Source organism: Calonectris borealis, chromosome 10 (assembly GCF_964195595.1).
Source record: "Calonectris borealis chromosome 10, bCalBor7.hap1.2, whole genome shotgun sequence".
In the NCBI taxonomy this organism is placed as follows: Eukaryota; Metazoa; Chordata; class Aves; order Procellariiformes; family Procellariidae; genus Calonectris; species Calonectris borealis.
In genome coordinates, this window is record NC_134321.1 from 22,760,285 (window position 1) to 22,774,147 (window position 13,863).

General features: G+C 40.3%; 1 protein-coding gene across 1 annotated transcript in view; it reads left to right on the plus strand.

Annotated features, from left to right (window-relative positions):
• The window catches only part of CFAP92 (cilia and flagella associated protein 92 (putative)), a 36,780-nt gene that overhangs the window by 21,403 nt on the left and 1,514 nt on the right, over positions 1-13,863 (plus strand). Inside the window, exons 12-18 of the mRNA XM_075159408.1 lie at positions 1,906-2,203; positions 4,062-4,226; positions 4,986-5,198; positions 7,628-7,766; positions 8,790-8,971; positions 11,824-12,023; positions 13,229-13,363. Of these exons, the coding sequence (XP_075015509.1) occupies positions 1,906-2,203; positions 4,062-4,226; positions 4,986-5,198; positions 7,628-7,766; positions 8,790-8,971; positions 11,824-12,023; positions 13,229-13,363 (1,332 nt within the window). The remainder of the gene's footprint in view (positions 1-1,905; positions 2,204-4,061; positions 4,227-4,985; positions 5,199-7,627; positions 7,767-8,789; positions 8,972-11,823; positions 12,024-13,228; positions 13,364-13,863) is intronic.

Genomic DNA, 13,863 nt, shown 5'->3' on the forward strand with positions numbered 1-13,863 from the left:
CTGACTTACAGGCTGGTTTAGTGTACCTCTCTGTTTCCCCTTGTTGGCTGACCCATTCAGGTTCAAGGACTGTTTATTTGCTGATGACTAATGAAACTTAACTTCATTAAGCTAATGAAGAGCCAGGCCTTTACACTTAAAGTTCTGAAGTATATTCATTCTAATGATCTGCATGCAACTTGGGTACTTCTTCACGTGTCTGTAACTTGTTTCATGTTTATTCTGTGAGATGGTGAGGAAAAGAATACGGTATGAAAGTGACTGGTGGCCATCACTGTGATGTCCTTAAAAGTCCTTTTTCTCTTTTTATTTTTTTCTTCAACAATGGTTGGTAAATACTTTTCTTCCTTTAGCTACGTGCTGGCAATGTTTGAGGTAGAAAATAATGTAATACCGCATATTTTAGGTACTTGGTAGTTAATTTTCTTGTGCCATTTTATTAGTAGTATCTCCTGTCTAAAAAAAAGAAAATTAAATCAGCAGGTTGGCTGCTGTGCACAACTTGCTAGATAGCTGCAGCTCAGGTTCCTGCAGTGAAAGTGAAGGTTTCGGGATGACTGGAATAATTTTAAACGCAGGGGGTTATTTTTCCACTAGAGACAAGGGAAGCTGCAGGAACGATTACTATTCTTGATAGTACTCATTGCTATAAAATCAGAGAGAGCCTCAGTAAAAGCATCTTTAGTGGCTGAGACAACGTCTTTCTAGACACCAGCTCTTTTCAGCAACCCACCGTCACAGATGAGTGAATCTTGTCTGCCGGGTGCTGGGTGTGAGTCCTTTTTGCCATGCCCTCATTCTGCTGTGTCTCTAATTATTCAGAGAAATACAAATAAATTCTTCACTGGAGTATACAGACTGTGAACTGTGTTCAAGAGAAGTCTCTAAATTTTAGAACTCCTGTTTTATTGGGTTTTGGTTTGCTGTAGTCAGTCCCTGGTTTAATGTGTGCACAACAGAAACTGCTGCTTCCTGATAGATTTCCTTCTCCTAGAATTAGCCAGAAAATGAATTTTAACTCTAGAAAAACTAATGCACATGATCCATATGCACAATGGCCAATTTAATTTTTAAGATACCGATATAAACTCAATTTGTGTCATTAATGCTGATGCAACTTTGAAATTAATGTTATTTATCAGTTGTACGTATTCAGAAGTAATGGTAAGAAAGTAATGTTGCAATAATTTTACAATTGAATTCTTTTACAGTACTTTGCAAAGTTACTCTCCCCAAATAAAGAATAGTTATGTGATAAATGAGTTAACAGATTTCCAGTTTTAGCAAAGAATCGCAATACTATGTTTGGCTATGAGGGAAGTCACTTTATTTTGTGGCTTCTGCTGTGGCCTGAGCCAGAGAGGCTGAGAATTGAATTTCAGTGCATGTATACAAAATGTGTATGGTGTTCAATAGCTGTCATATATTTAGAACCGCTTTTGTGTTAACACTAGGCTTTGCAGGCCAAATTTAGTGAATGAAATCAGATGTGAGGTAAGCGTTGTCACGAATAGCATATAGAATGAAATTTGATCAGAACGAGGCGTAAGGCAGGATGGATTTTAGTGGGTGTTCAACATAAATATGGGTCATACACTAGAACCAGTGTGCATGAAGGGACTGCTTTATTGCCTTTCCAGCCAGAGGCTAGAGAAATTCAGCAACTAATCATTAACTTGCAGCTAAATCTAGTGTCAGCAGCACTCCTAGAATATTCCTAGTAGGTTTATTAAACTGCTAATTTTCTTTATTGCTGCTAAACACCAGCATACATGAACTGACCTGAACTTTTAATAAATAGATGTTTCAAGAAGGTTGTATAGTTTTTCCACAGTAATATTAACTGTAACGATTTGGTGGAGTAAAGTTTTTGTAAACTAATAAAATGTTGATGTCTATTTGTAGGCTCAGTTACCTCTGTCACAGTAAGAGGTTGAGGGATGTAATTCATGGGGATCTGCTGCCCTCAGCAGAGATGATCAGAGTCTTGAGTCACGAGTATGGAGTTCCCCTAACTGATGAGGATCTCTTCACTCAGAAACCTCCTTTACTCTCAGTTTCCTCTGATGATTATACAGTACCAGGAAAAGTTAGCAGAGTGAAACAGGCAGTATATTCTTCGTTAGATAACTGCAATGAAATGTGTGTGCAGCAGAAGAAAGAAAGAGCAGACAAAATATCTTTTGAAAGAAACCATGTTGGGGTGAGTAGTTTGCGATATGCGAGAGGCAAGCCTAATAGTTGCAAAATTTATATCCTTAATCAACACCTCCTTCTTCTCCTGAAACAATGACTCATTAGACTTAAAAGTGTTTGTAGGTATTGTGCAAACATTACAAAAAAAAGTGCAGGGTAATTTTATTTTGCAAAAGTTCAATTGCAAATGTAATTGCTTCTCAAAGGGGAAAACAATTCTAGTGCTTACAGGTGAACAGAGGAGACACTGTGCGAGCGGTAAGGAAACTGATTATTTAAAGGACTTGTAATTTCTTTTTGGGTTTGGTTCCTATTTTTCTTTGTTTCTTTCTTCTCCATAGCTCCCCCATTGTGCTTTAGCATGTCATCCAGGCTTCAGATGCTTGCGGGGGTCCAAGCCAACTAAGCTTATGTGAAAATTGTGCTTTCTTCTCCCGCAGTGTGAAAGACCTGCTTGCCTTTGGGCAACCAGAATGCGTTTATTCTTGACTAAATAAAACCAGCAGTTGCAGACAGAGCTGAGCTGAGCTTTAAGGAAATGGTGAAGAATTTTAGAACCTCTGCTGGCTTATTACCAGCGTCCATCTACCCTTCTGTTGCCTAAGGGGAAACGCGTTGAAACTAAACCCTTTCCTGTTAATATAGACATCGAAGAAGGGGTATCCCGCATATTTCCTGGGAGTCTGAATTGGTTTTTGGAGTATATTGCTTAGTTGAGGACTCTAGCCATCCTGTGGTTTGTGAAGAATAGTTCTGAATGTTTTTTCCTGTATATATTTTAATACAAAGAGGTTTCGCCTGATATGTGGAAATCTGTGTTCCTTATATATATGTACAGTATAAGGGTACTGTCTTGGAGATATTGAAAGAAATTTAACTCCTAAGTATTTCCTTTTTCAGCCAGTATGTTGATAAAGGACTATTACATGAGGCTAGAAAAGACGACTATCTTAAGTAATTGTTCCTGGTGCATTTGTAACATCATAGGAGGATGAGAGCAGCAGACCTTTTAGGCCTAATCATTCTGTATAAATTAAGTGTAGAGTTACTTTGTTATTTGTATAAAGTTAGCAGTCTTCCCAGTGTACAGGTTTTAACCAGTTTTCATTTTACACATGCTTTTGAATCAAGAGGATAATAGAGGAACTGGGAGGTCCTCTACAGAAAAGAAAATATGAAATTCTTTTTTAATAGCAGGTAAAGTAACCTTTCAGGCTTTTGGATTTTTTTAAAAAAAAAAGAAGAAAAAAAAAAAAGGAAGTGGATGTCACAGGGCAGTGACATCCAAGATGCAATTTTACTCTCTTGCTGTAATTACCTATTATGGCAGAGTCTGAATTCAAAGCCATAATTACCATAAACACAGTAGAATGACGTTCTACTCTTTCATTAAGTCAATGAAAAGGTATGAGGGTTTTTAATTATACTGTGTCAGTAGAGAAATTTGAAGAGTCCTAACGAATGGTGTTTCCCATGTCACTGCATTTGCTGAGGTGTTAGTGGAATCATAGAAATGAAAGAACTAATCTTATTTCATTTGAAGACAATCAACATCAGCTCTCAGAACAACTGTTTAGATCTGTAAGTAGAAGTCACTCTCTGGTGAGTGCTTGCCTCCAGCCTACTGCCGTTAGTCTTGCAGAATGTCATGCAAGGTGAAATGGTGCTTTTTTTTTAATAAAGTCTTCTGTGGAGTATTTTATTGACAAAGAGGTGTTGTGTAATATATCTATATATAGATTTTTTTTTGTTTTGTTAAAGTTGTTTTTTTTAATGTTTGCAGAATCATTTGCTTGTTTATAACTTTTTTGTAACGCTCTGAATTACCAATTCAGACAGAACTTGGATGTAATCTCTCTTTGCAGGCTAACACTGGTGCTGTATGCCAACTCAAAGGAAAGATGAAAAAGCCAAAGTTTGAAGCTTTCAGGATTTCTCCTGTTGATGGCAAGTCTGTCTTTAACTACAGCTCTCAGAGCCTGAATTCTGCAGAACTTGCAAAGAAGCATCTTCGCCAGCAAATGGCAAAGGTGAATTGAGACACGTAACTGGAAGATCTTTGCTTGCTGTGTGTAGTGCTGAAAAGAGAGAGATGAATTAAATAGGTTTGCACTAGTAACTCCCATGTTAGTGCACAGGAAGGGAAGTTGGTATCCAAAAAGATCTCAGTCTGAGAGGTACTCTGGTGTAAAAGTCTGCTCTTGGTGCTGTCCCTTATAGTCAAGTTGTCTTGTCTGCATGACTTGGGCTGTCGTTTTGACTGCGGACTTTGATAACCTAGGGGGTCATTTCCAGTTCTGAGTCCCACATATTTGTAAGTGGGAGAATTCGAGTAATCACAGTGTTGGTGTATGCAGTAATAAGTGATTTGAAGAACGTTTGAAGAATCACAGTTACCTGCTTTTGTCTGGATGGCTGGCTGGAATCTTAATAACAAATGTTATTTTCCTATCGGCTAGTGGAAATTACTATAGCTCTGTGAAAACTGTTCATGATGGGAACTACAGTTCTCTTTTTGCACAAATAATATTAAAGATACTTCTTTCTGTAATTATTTTACAGAGATCCCATTATACCACTTGTCGTTAAATCCATCATTGGCTCATAATAGAATGAAATTTAAAAACATTTTTTAATATTTAATGATATATATTTTGTGTAATTTTGATCTATGATTACTTGCAGTCTTAAGGAAAGAAATGATACTGGTTCTGTACCTTATGGGCTCCTCTCCCAGCAAAGGGGAATTCACATTAACAAAAAAACCAAAAAAATCTTTTTTTTTGTAGGAACCAAAGAACAGATTCACTTATTGTCATGAGTATCTGTCAGCCACATTTGACCCAGTCGATGTGGTTGCTGCCTGTAAGGAATCCTTTGCAAAATCCAAGAGTATGTGGCTGTCACCGGATGGATTTGTATTTCCTGGATTTAAGAGCAGCATTGAAAGCAACCTGCACCCTCAGATGCCTGATGAGGCACGTCTGGAAGAGTTAAGTGAGGTAACAGAAAACTTAAATGAACAGTCCAAAGTGAACTCAAGCATTTTGGGAGACTTGAAAGAGGCAGACTGCTTTAGCATATGGAAGTCTCTTTTGAGGGGTACAGCCTAGGCAGCTCTTTTGAGGGTGACACCTATATTTGCAATTTAGGTGCGTCGGCATCTAGCTCACCCAGGTGATACTTTGTTCGGATACACAAATTGTACCCTGAACACATACAGAAAACCCATTTGCCAATATTAATAGGATATTAATTGGATATTAATAGGTATTAATGGACTGTAGAGTTCTTTGTTTTACATTTACAAGTGGGGTCTAGTGTCAGAAAAATCATAATATTGCATTCCATGATGAATGGATTCCAGGCTGTTCTTCATGAGTTGCCAATCTAATTGTAGCCTTTCTTTGTGTTTCCAAATTCCCTCACTGCTTATTTTTCCTCCGTCTTTTATTTATGGTTTGTAGTATGGGGTGTTTGTTCTCCACCACTGTGTTCTCTATCAGTTTCTTCCCGCCCTGTCTCCTCTCTCCCTTCTCCTGTTCTTTACTATTTAGCTTCTAGTTTTCTGCCATTTTACTGGATCATCAACCTGACTAGTTTACAATTCCCTGTTTTGAACAGTCTTCAGCATTGTGTACGCTCAAGCACATGTAGTCTGCTGTTGGGAAGAAAATTTGGGTGTTATTAGAATTGGCAAAATGAGGAGATAAAGGGAATAGAAGAGGTTTTTTTTGTGCAGGATCAGTAAATTCTACCAAATTAATTGAACGCAGTCACAGCACGGGGTGGAACAAGCTGAATGCTTGGAGGCTCGGTATCGTATCTTGCAAGAATGTATGCGTGTTCATTTAATTTTCAGGCTTTATTTATCTTACTTTTTTTTTCCATACAAATTAAAGTAGTTTCTTAAAAAGGTTAGCGTATAGCTGAAGTGACATGATTAGAGAAAACAAAGTGCTTTTTTCTGATCATGATGCTGGAGAATGTATCTTCTCATGAAGGAGCAGAGAAGATTCACGGACCAAGAGTAACAGAAGCCAACCAGTACGGTATAATTACTGGTGCCTTTTGCCAAAGAGATAAAAAAGAGGAGGGGAACTAGGCAGTACAGGAGCAAAAACTGACAAGCTGAGAAAGGGTCAGCACGCTTACAGTGCAGCAGCTGATGACTGACACCAGAGTTACTGAACTGAAATAAATGGGGGACTGTGATACTTGGCGTGGGACTAGCGGTTGACTAGTATGTTGTATTGACCATTGGCACCTACTGATGGGTTGAGAAGGGGAAGAGAGCTGACATCTTACCCTGAGCAAAGGTGGAACAAAAGCAGAAAGCTATTAGCATCCCATTCTGAAGCAGTCTGGTTTTGATACATTGCTGCTTTAACCATTTCTGGTTTTCTTCTCAAACACAGAATTTGACCATCTTTTGTAACACCATCCCTTGGGAGGCAAAAAAGTTTTTAGAGTTCTTCCGGTTTCCTAAAATATCTCCATACAGTTTCTGCACTGACTCAGCTATCTTTTACTTTCACTGTTTCACCTAAAACTTAGCAGTTACAGGGCTAACAACAGACAGCAGGAGTTAATTTGTAGCTTAGGAAAGGTAGTTTTGTCCGAAACAACCTAACTGGTATTTCAGCAGTGGGTAGTAAGAGGACCACAAGAAGTTGAACTCTGTTTCACAATTGCAATGATGGATATTCCTACCATGATTCCAGTGCACGTGCTGCTTCTCTCACCTGCGTCCTCAGGACACCTGAGCTCCTGGCCCCAAGAGTTTAATACTAATGATTGTATTTTTAGAAGTACTAGGACAGCTTCTGCTTTCTAAAAGCACAATGCTTTAAGATTGTACTTGAGACGATATATAGCTCTCTCTGTTCTGGCAGTTCTGTACAGCTAGTCCACTTCTTACCGCTGGGATAAGGTAACTAACTAGTTAGGTTTTGGATTGGGTCTGCGCTCTCACAGCCTCGTTGTGCGGAGGAGGATCCTGACACGGAGTCACGTGGACGGGAGGGATGGTCCGCGTTCAGCTGCGAGTTTAGCAGCTCTCTATGAAATACAGGAAGGTGCATCAGACCCCTTATATCACTGTAGAGAAATGTGACATAAATATGAAATTGAATCCCCTGCCAGGTATTTCTCAAGGATACTGTAAGTGCCTGTACGTTAAGTAACAGCTCAGCACTAATCAGCAGCTTGCTCATGAAATGGATTTTTGTTCTTATTCATGTGTATCAAATATACATAACAAATTGAAAGACTACTTACAGAGAGAAATAGTCTCGTGTAGTGAAGTTTGGACTTTGGTGAGATTCTATTATGGTGGTTGTTAGATTGCTACCCAATAATCTGGCTAATTTATTTAATCCTCCCTGGTGATTCTGGCCTGGCTTCTTAAAGGGATTCAATTTTCATTTAGAAATGGCAGGAGAATGCTCTGCATGCTAACATGGAGCCAGTGCTGTCACGAGACAGATGGAGTTGGGACAAACGGCACATTGATTTTGATCTTTACAAGAAGCCACCTGAGCTCTTCATGACAACAGCCCCAGAGACTGGTAATGGATCTGTAAAATTAACTAATCACAAAGCTTTTAACTTGAAGCTCTGACATACGGTCCCGAAGCTTGTTCGGTTCCGCCATCAAGGAAGGGAGTTTGAATGCGAAGAGGTTTAGCAAGGAGATCCATGTACAGCAAAACTGTTCGTACTCTAGCAAATGAGGCATCTTAGGATGCAAGACCTTGGCCATACTCCAATTTTACCCCTCCATTTACCCAACTTCTTAGCCTTAGTTCCTTTGTCTATGGTAAAATATGACCATAGGGAGGTATAGATCCTTCCTGGCTTATTCTTCTGTAAAGCTAGCTCTGCTGGCTGCCTGATCTTCCTTATAAAGACTGATGACAATCAGCTTTTGTTGTTGCCAAGGTCAGACAACACGCTACCTCTCGGACTGTAAGCAATACCAGGTAATTGGTCCAGAGAGGGGCCGAGATGAGCCAGTTAAATCTGCACGCTATCACAGCAGCCCGGAGCGTGCCTTGGTGAGGCGGTCAGCGTGTAACCTCACGTTCTCACACAAACAGTAGAAGACAAAGTTGTATTTCGTTATGAAACAGTATTTTGAAAAGTTTGCCATGTGTTTCTTTTTGCCCAGAGATTTGTCTGAGATTCACTGGAATGTTTACAAGCAGAAAATAATAGAGTATTGTGCTTGCTAGAATCTTTCATCTTTTACAACTTTTCTGCTGCACATTACCCTGTAACTTCCAAAACACTTGCTTAGTGCAGTTCTTCTCAAGTGCTTTTTACAGAGAAATGTTTTTGGAAGCAGTCAGGGTCAATTCTGCTTTCAAGAGTGTTATAGGGAGCCTACAGGACAGTGGATTGTCTTTGTGGGCACTAGCCATTATTCTAAAACCTGTATCATTTGTTCCAGTTGAATCCTTGTGTGAATGGTTGTTTGATTGCAATAGAGGCTTTTAGCCTACTTTTTTTTTAGTTCACACAGCCTAAACTTATCTTTTCCATCTAACTGGTTTCTATTGCCTGGTTTTTCTGTTGTTGGCCCTGTGAAGTTGCTAACCGGATTCTGCAAACTACGTTTGATGATACCAAGCTGAAAGCTCACCGGCGCTCCACAGCAGCTGAGTTATCCACACATGGGCCAAGAGCCAGGTTTCAGCTACAGAAGCTCCAAGGACTTCTGAAAGATGAACCCCTGAAATTCTCACTCAGGAAGGCAGGACCAATTTTGAAGGTAAAGGGTAACTGTCTTTGGGTACTGACCCTGGCACCTACCTTTGCGCAGCAGCAGCTGTCCTGCACTTTGTGGAAGGTAGATATGTGTGGCGCTCTTGATTTAGCACAATACTTTTGGAAGTAAAAATATTTGTTAAAATTGATGTTGATAGCACTGGTTGACTCAATCTTACAAAGCTCTTAGAAAAACGTATCAGCCGGGGCACAAAATGATTTTTTTTATTCCTTTTTTTTTTAGTTCTTTGCTTTGATGCTCAGAGATAATGGGGAGAATTTCTGTTCAATTAACTAACTTCCCTGTCAGTGTGCAGTGGATGGGAAAAGAAGAACAATTTTTGGCCAGCTGGCTTAGCAGCTCTAAAAGAAATTGTCATGTCCCCTAATGAAATGTAGGGGTCGAGGCTTTTCTATAGACCAGATGCCAAATGTCTCACCATGTGTGCTCTTGATTACCATAGTGCTGTATAGACTTCCTGAGCATTGCGCTTCAGACCGTTGATGCAAAAATCCCACACAGACACCCCAGTTTGCAAGACTAAAGGATTTGTGCTCATTAATATGAAAAGCTGTATGGGTGGCCTGCACCTAACTGTTCTTTTGTTGGCTGAATCGTAGTCAGTGCTTGCATCTAAATGACTGACCCAAACCCTGAGCATGCTTTTAAAGCTGATTTTGATCAAAGGGACTGAAGCTCGCTGTGGGCTACAAATGCTCCAGCAAAACAAACACAGGAACTTAGAGAACGCTGGTAACAAAAGCAGAGTTAAACCTTTGAGGCCAGCTCACTCCCCCCCCCTTTTTTCTTTTTTTAAAATATTCTGAGTGCCAGTCCTTGTATTAAATGGACACTCAGCAGCAAGCTGCCTGGCCTCCTCAGTTTACAGCGTCAGGCTTTGAACTGAGTATCCCTTTGTGCTCTCTGTGCTTGGCCTTCTGTTTTGATTTGGCTGTTCAAACTATGAAACTTGTCCATCTTGGACTCTTTGCTTGTTTCCTATAATTCCAATACACAGCCTTTTTTGCTGGATTACATATAAATATTCTTATTAGTTTATGAGATAAAGTACAGCTTGCACTTCATGACGTTCTACTTATGGCAATCAGACGACCCTCTCATATCCCAAGTTTCTTGAACACATTTTTCAAGGCTTCCAACTATAGCCCATAGGAAGACATTTCTGTCTTGCCTCACAAAATTGGCTACTTCTTTGCAAAGACATCCCTTTAAAAAGGAGAGGTTATATGCATTAACTTCCAAGGGTCTTCTTTGGAAGATGTAAAAAGAAAAATTTTAAAAAAAAAAAGAAAAAAAAAAAGAAAAAAATGTTTTTTTTTTTTTCTTGTTGCTTTTAATCATTTCCAAACTAGCCTGCTTTTCCAGTACAGCATTTTTCCTCTGACAGAAAAAGAAAGTAAGTCCTTGCTGGATGACATGCCTGGCTGAAGGAACATAGAATTTAAACAAGGTGAATATAGTAAAGCTAAACATGCTAAAGCTAAACATGCAGCGTTACGTTACCACAGCAGCATTTATTTTCTGCTTATTTTTATGTAAGTGTTTTCAGAATGGTGAACACAGTATCTCAGCTCCACGAGCTAGTTTAGTGCCATTGCCTTCTATTACCTGCTCATTCTTGTGCTGTTGTGTTTTCTACTGATTTGTCTTTCTGGGATCACCCCCTCCTTCACCTGATTTTTTTTTTTTTAAAATCATCTTTGCTGTAGCAGCTCAGAGCTGGTTGCTAAGTGCTGTGGATTTTCCTCCATACGATGTAAGCAGTGTAATTTCCCTCCCTATCCTCCCGACGAGGATTCCTGGCTCTCTGTGAAAGGTCCTCTCATCCGTACAGGTCTGGGTGTTGCTGGAACACAGAGGGATCACTCGCACTGCCGCTCAGGTGCCCCCACCGCCCTTCCCCAGCTCTCCTGGCTCATCCTGGTGCGCCGGGGTCCAGCTGTGCACCTCCTCCCCGTCTGATAGCTGGCGCAGGCTAGTCTTCGTGTTTGTGCGTAGTCCAAAACAGCCTATTCCTAGGTGCAGGCTTTGTAGCCCTAACAGGACTTACTTTTTGCTATAAAAGCAAATATGGATTTTTTTTTTTTTTTCTTTTTTTAAAATTTTAATCCATGGAGGCCTCCTGTACCTGCTTCAAAGGCTGGACTGTCTCTCAAACCGTGGGCTTTATTTATCCTTCTGTGAGTGTAATCTGACCCAGTGTGTTACTTCTCACGTTCAGATCACACTTCTGGGTATATTTAGTCTCTCAGATCTTGTCTGGCGCAGCTATTTGATTACTGGGACATTTTCTGCTAAGTATTTCTCCTCCCTTGTTAGGCAGGCAAACCGCCTGAGGGCTGTATGACACCTCCAAGCTGGAGCTTGACCTCTACTGACTAAACTGGCAGTGGGGTTTTTGGGGTTTATTTTGTTTGTTTGTTTTCGCTTAACACTAGGAATCTGCTTGTGATTTGTATCTTAAAGGTTTTTGAAGCACAAAGGTTGCACATAATGGCTTTTTTTAAAAAAGAAATTAAAAAAAAAGTGATCTCAAATACAGGTTTTTAAGACCATATGAGTTTGAGCAGTGCATGCTTTAGCTGTGTACATTTCCAACGTTGTAGTTTGCCTGTAAGGTAAAGCTCTGGGGCTTATTTATGTAATAGTAGCTGAGGGTGCAACAACTTTCATTTTCTTGTCCGTGTTTGGGGGACTCTACGCATTTAAAAATTGCCTCACCTTGGAGCGCAAAGGCACCCAAAACTTCTGTGTAGGCAGACATTCCTCGTTTCTTTTTTTTTTTAAAGCCTCGCTGGCTGAGCACCTGAACATCCCCGGTTTTCTTGTCCCAGCCTGTCCCAGCCCGGTCAGCGCTGGACAACCAGCCCTGTGACACCGGTCCGGATGCCCTCCGGGGCAGGAGGAAGAGCATCGCCAGTGGCGCTGTACCAGGTCCTGCTGACCAGCACAGCTTGGCGTGGAGCAAGAACGCTATCCCCTGGCACAACAGAGAGCAAGAGACGTCTGAACAACTCCAAGGCGCGGCTTTCAAGTAAGATTACCTGATTGCTAGAAATAGCACAAGTGGGCCCGCATCATTTTATATGGTGTGTATCAGTTACAGCATGCAGATATTATAATAATAAATCACTAGGTTGATTAAATTAAATTCTTAGGGTGTATCCCAAAGAAGCAAACCAATTATATAGGACAACTTGGCGTTCGTGGGAGGTCTCCCTTTCAAGTCTGAACTCCAGAATTAAGGAATTAGGGTTGTCATTGGTAAACATTGGCCCTGGGTGTCGCTATGTTATTACCTACATGTTCACAGACTGAGCTTTCCACAGCACTGTCAGAGACACTGACACGTCAGCCATACGCCTGGCCTTGTGTTGGGGAATGTAGGCTGCAGCATTTCTAATCTAAGAAACACAAATCTAAGTTCTTGAAGAGCAATTTTACCTTTCCAGTTTAATTTAACTGCTAGACATTCAGAGAAGTTTCATGTTTTTGAACTTTCTAAATTAAGCTGTATGGGACAGCAAGTCTTGCATTAACAGGAAACTTGTAGTTACTATCTATCTCAATTACATATGGAGCAATGTAAAGTGGTTTAATCGGCATTTTGTTCTTCATTGTGGGAGATGAGTTCTGGTCTTTATTTTGCTGTCATGCCATCACATAGTCTAAGATACTGTTTCCCTCCATTTAATTATTCTGTTCTTGCAGAAATGTCATCTTTAGAATCCCACACTAGATATAAATCATGCTTAACAAGGTCAGACTTCAGCCTTTTGAGTGTCAGCTTGTGAAATGATGATTCATTAGCTCCTGTGTTGAACCTGATATTTTACTAAACACTAGATTTGTCATTTCATAGCTGGCCTCCATCTTCCAAAGGCAAGGCAGAGCTGCGTCTGAGGAAACAGGGTATTAGCCAACAAAATTACCATCTGTGTTACCTGACTCAGAACTACTAACCTGGTGGCAAATTTTGCCAGAGCCCAAACCAATCTTTACATGGTACAGCACCTGATTGTTCAAATCACAGGTCTCCTAAGACTTGTTGAGCAACAAGGATGAAGTAGCATAGTCATAGTAATTGATGGAAGTGGTGAGCTCATTGGCTATTACAGTAAATTATTTTACACATTCAATGGTGTTTAGGAAACACCTTTACTTGAAAAACTGCAACACTTATTAGGAAGTTGTAGATAAAGAGATACAGCTTGATCTAGGAGTCCTTTTTCATTCCAGGTCACTTTGCTATAAAGTTTCATTTGTTCACAAGAGGGAACAATCTGCAAGAGCAGGAGGACGCACCGCCATCCTCGCGCAACAGGACGGCCCTCTCCAGAATGATACGCTGGAGCGACGGTACTCTGGATACAGGTAACATGGTAAACAGAAAGCGCTCAATGAACAGGTAATTGGTAATGTATACCCGTCACCCAAAATAATTGTCTTCCTAGTGAAATGTGGCCAGCAGGTAATTCCCAAAGGCAAATATGGGGACACTGTTGAAATGTGTCACTGGATAAAACTGACCTTGCAGGGATAGTTAAGTTTGGGGGTTACCACGAGGGTAGGGGAAAAAAAAAACGTGTAAACTGTCATGAAGTCTGAATAATGCTTATGAAAATCTGCTGTCTCTTGAGTTTTTTTAAACAGAGATGACAGCTTATATTTAAATAAAAACCCCTCTTTATTGTTTTTAAAAAAAACAAAACAAAGCCAAGGGGGCCAGTGTAAGGCTTTAAGACCAAGGCCAAGAACAGAGCGTGGAAGGAAAAACCTTTCAATGGGACTTCAGAGAGACAGTGAACCCCCCATCCTTAGAGATACTCAAAACTCGTCTGGAGAAGGCGATGATGATTGTAGTTGGTGCTGCC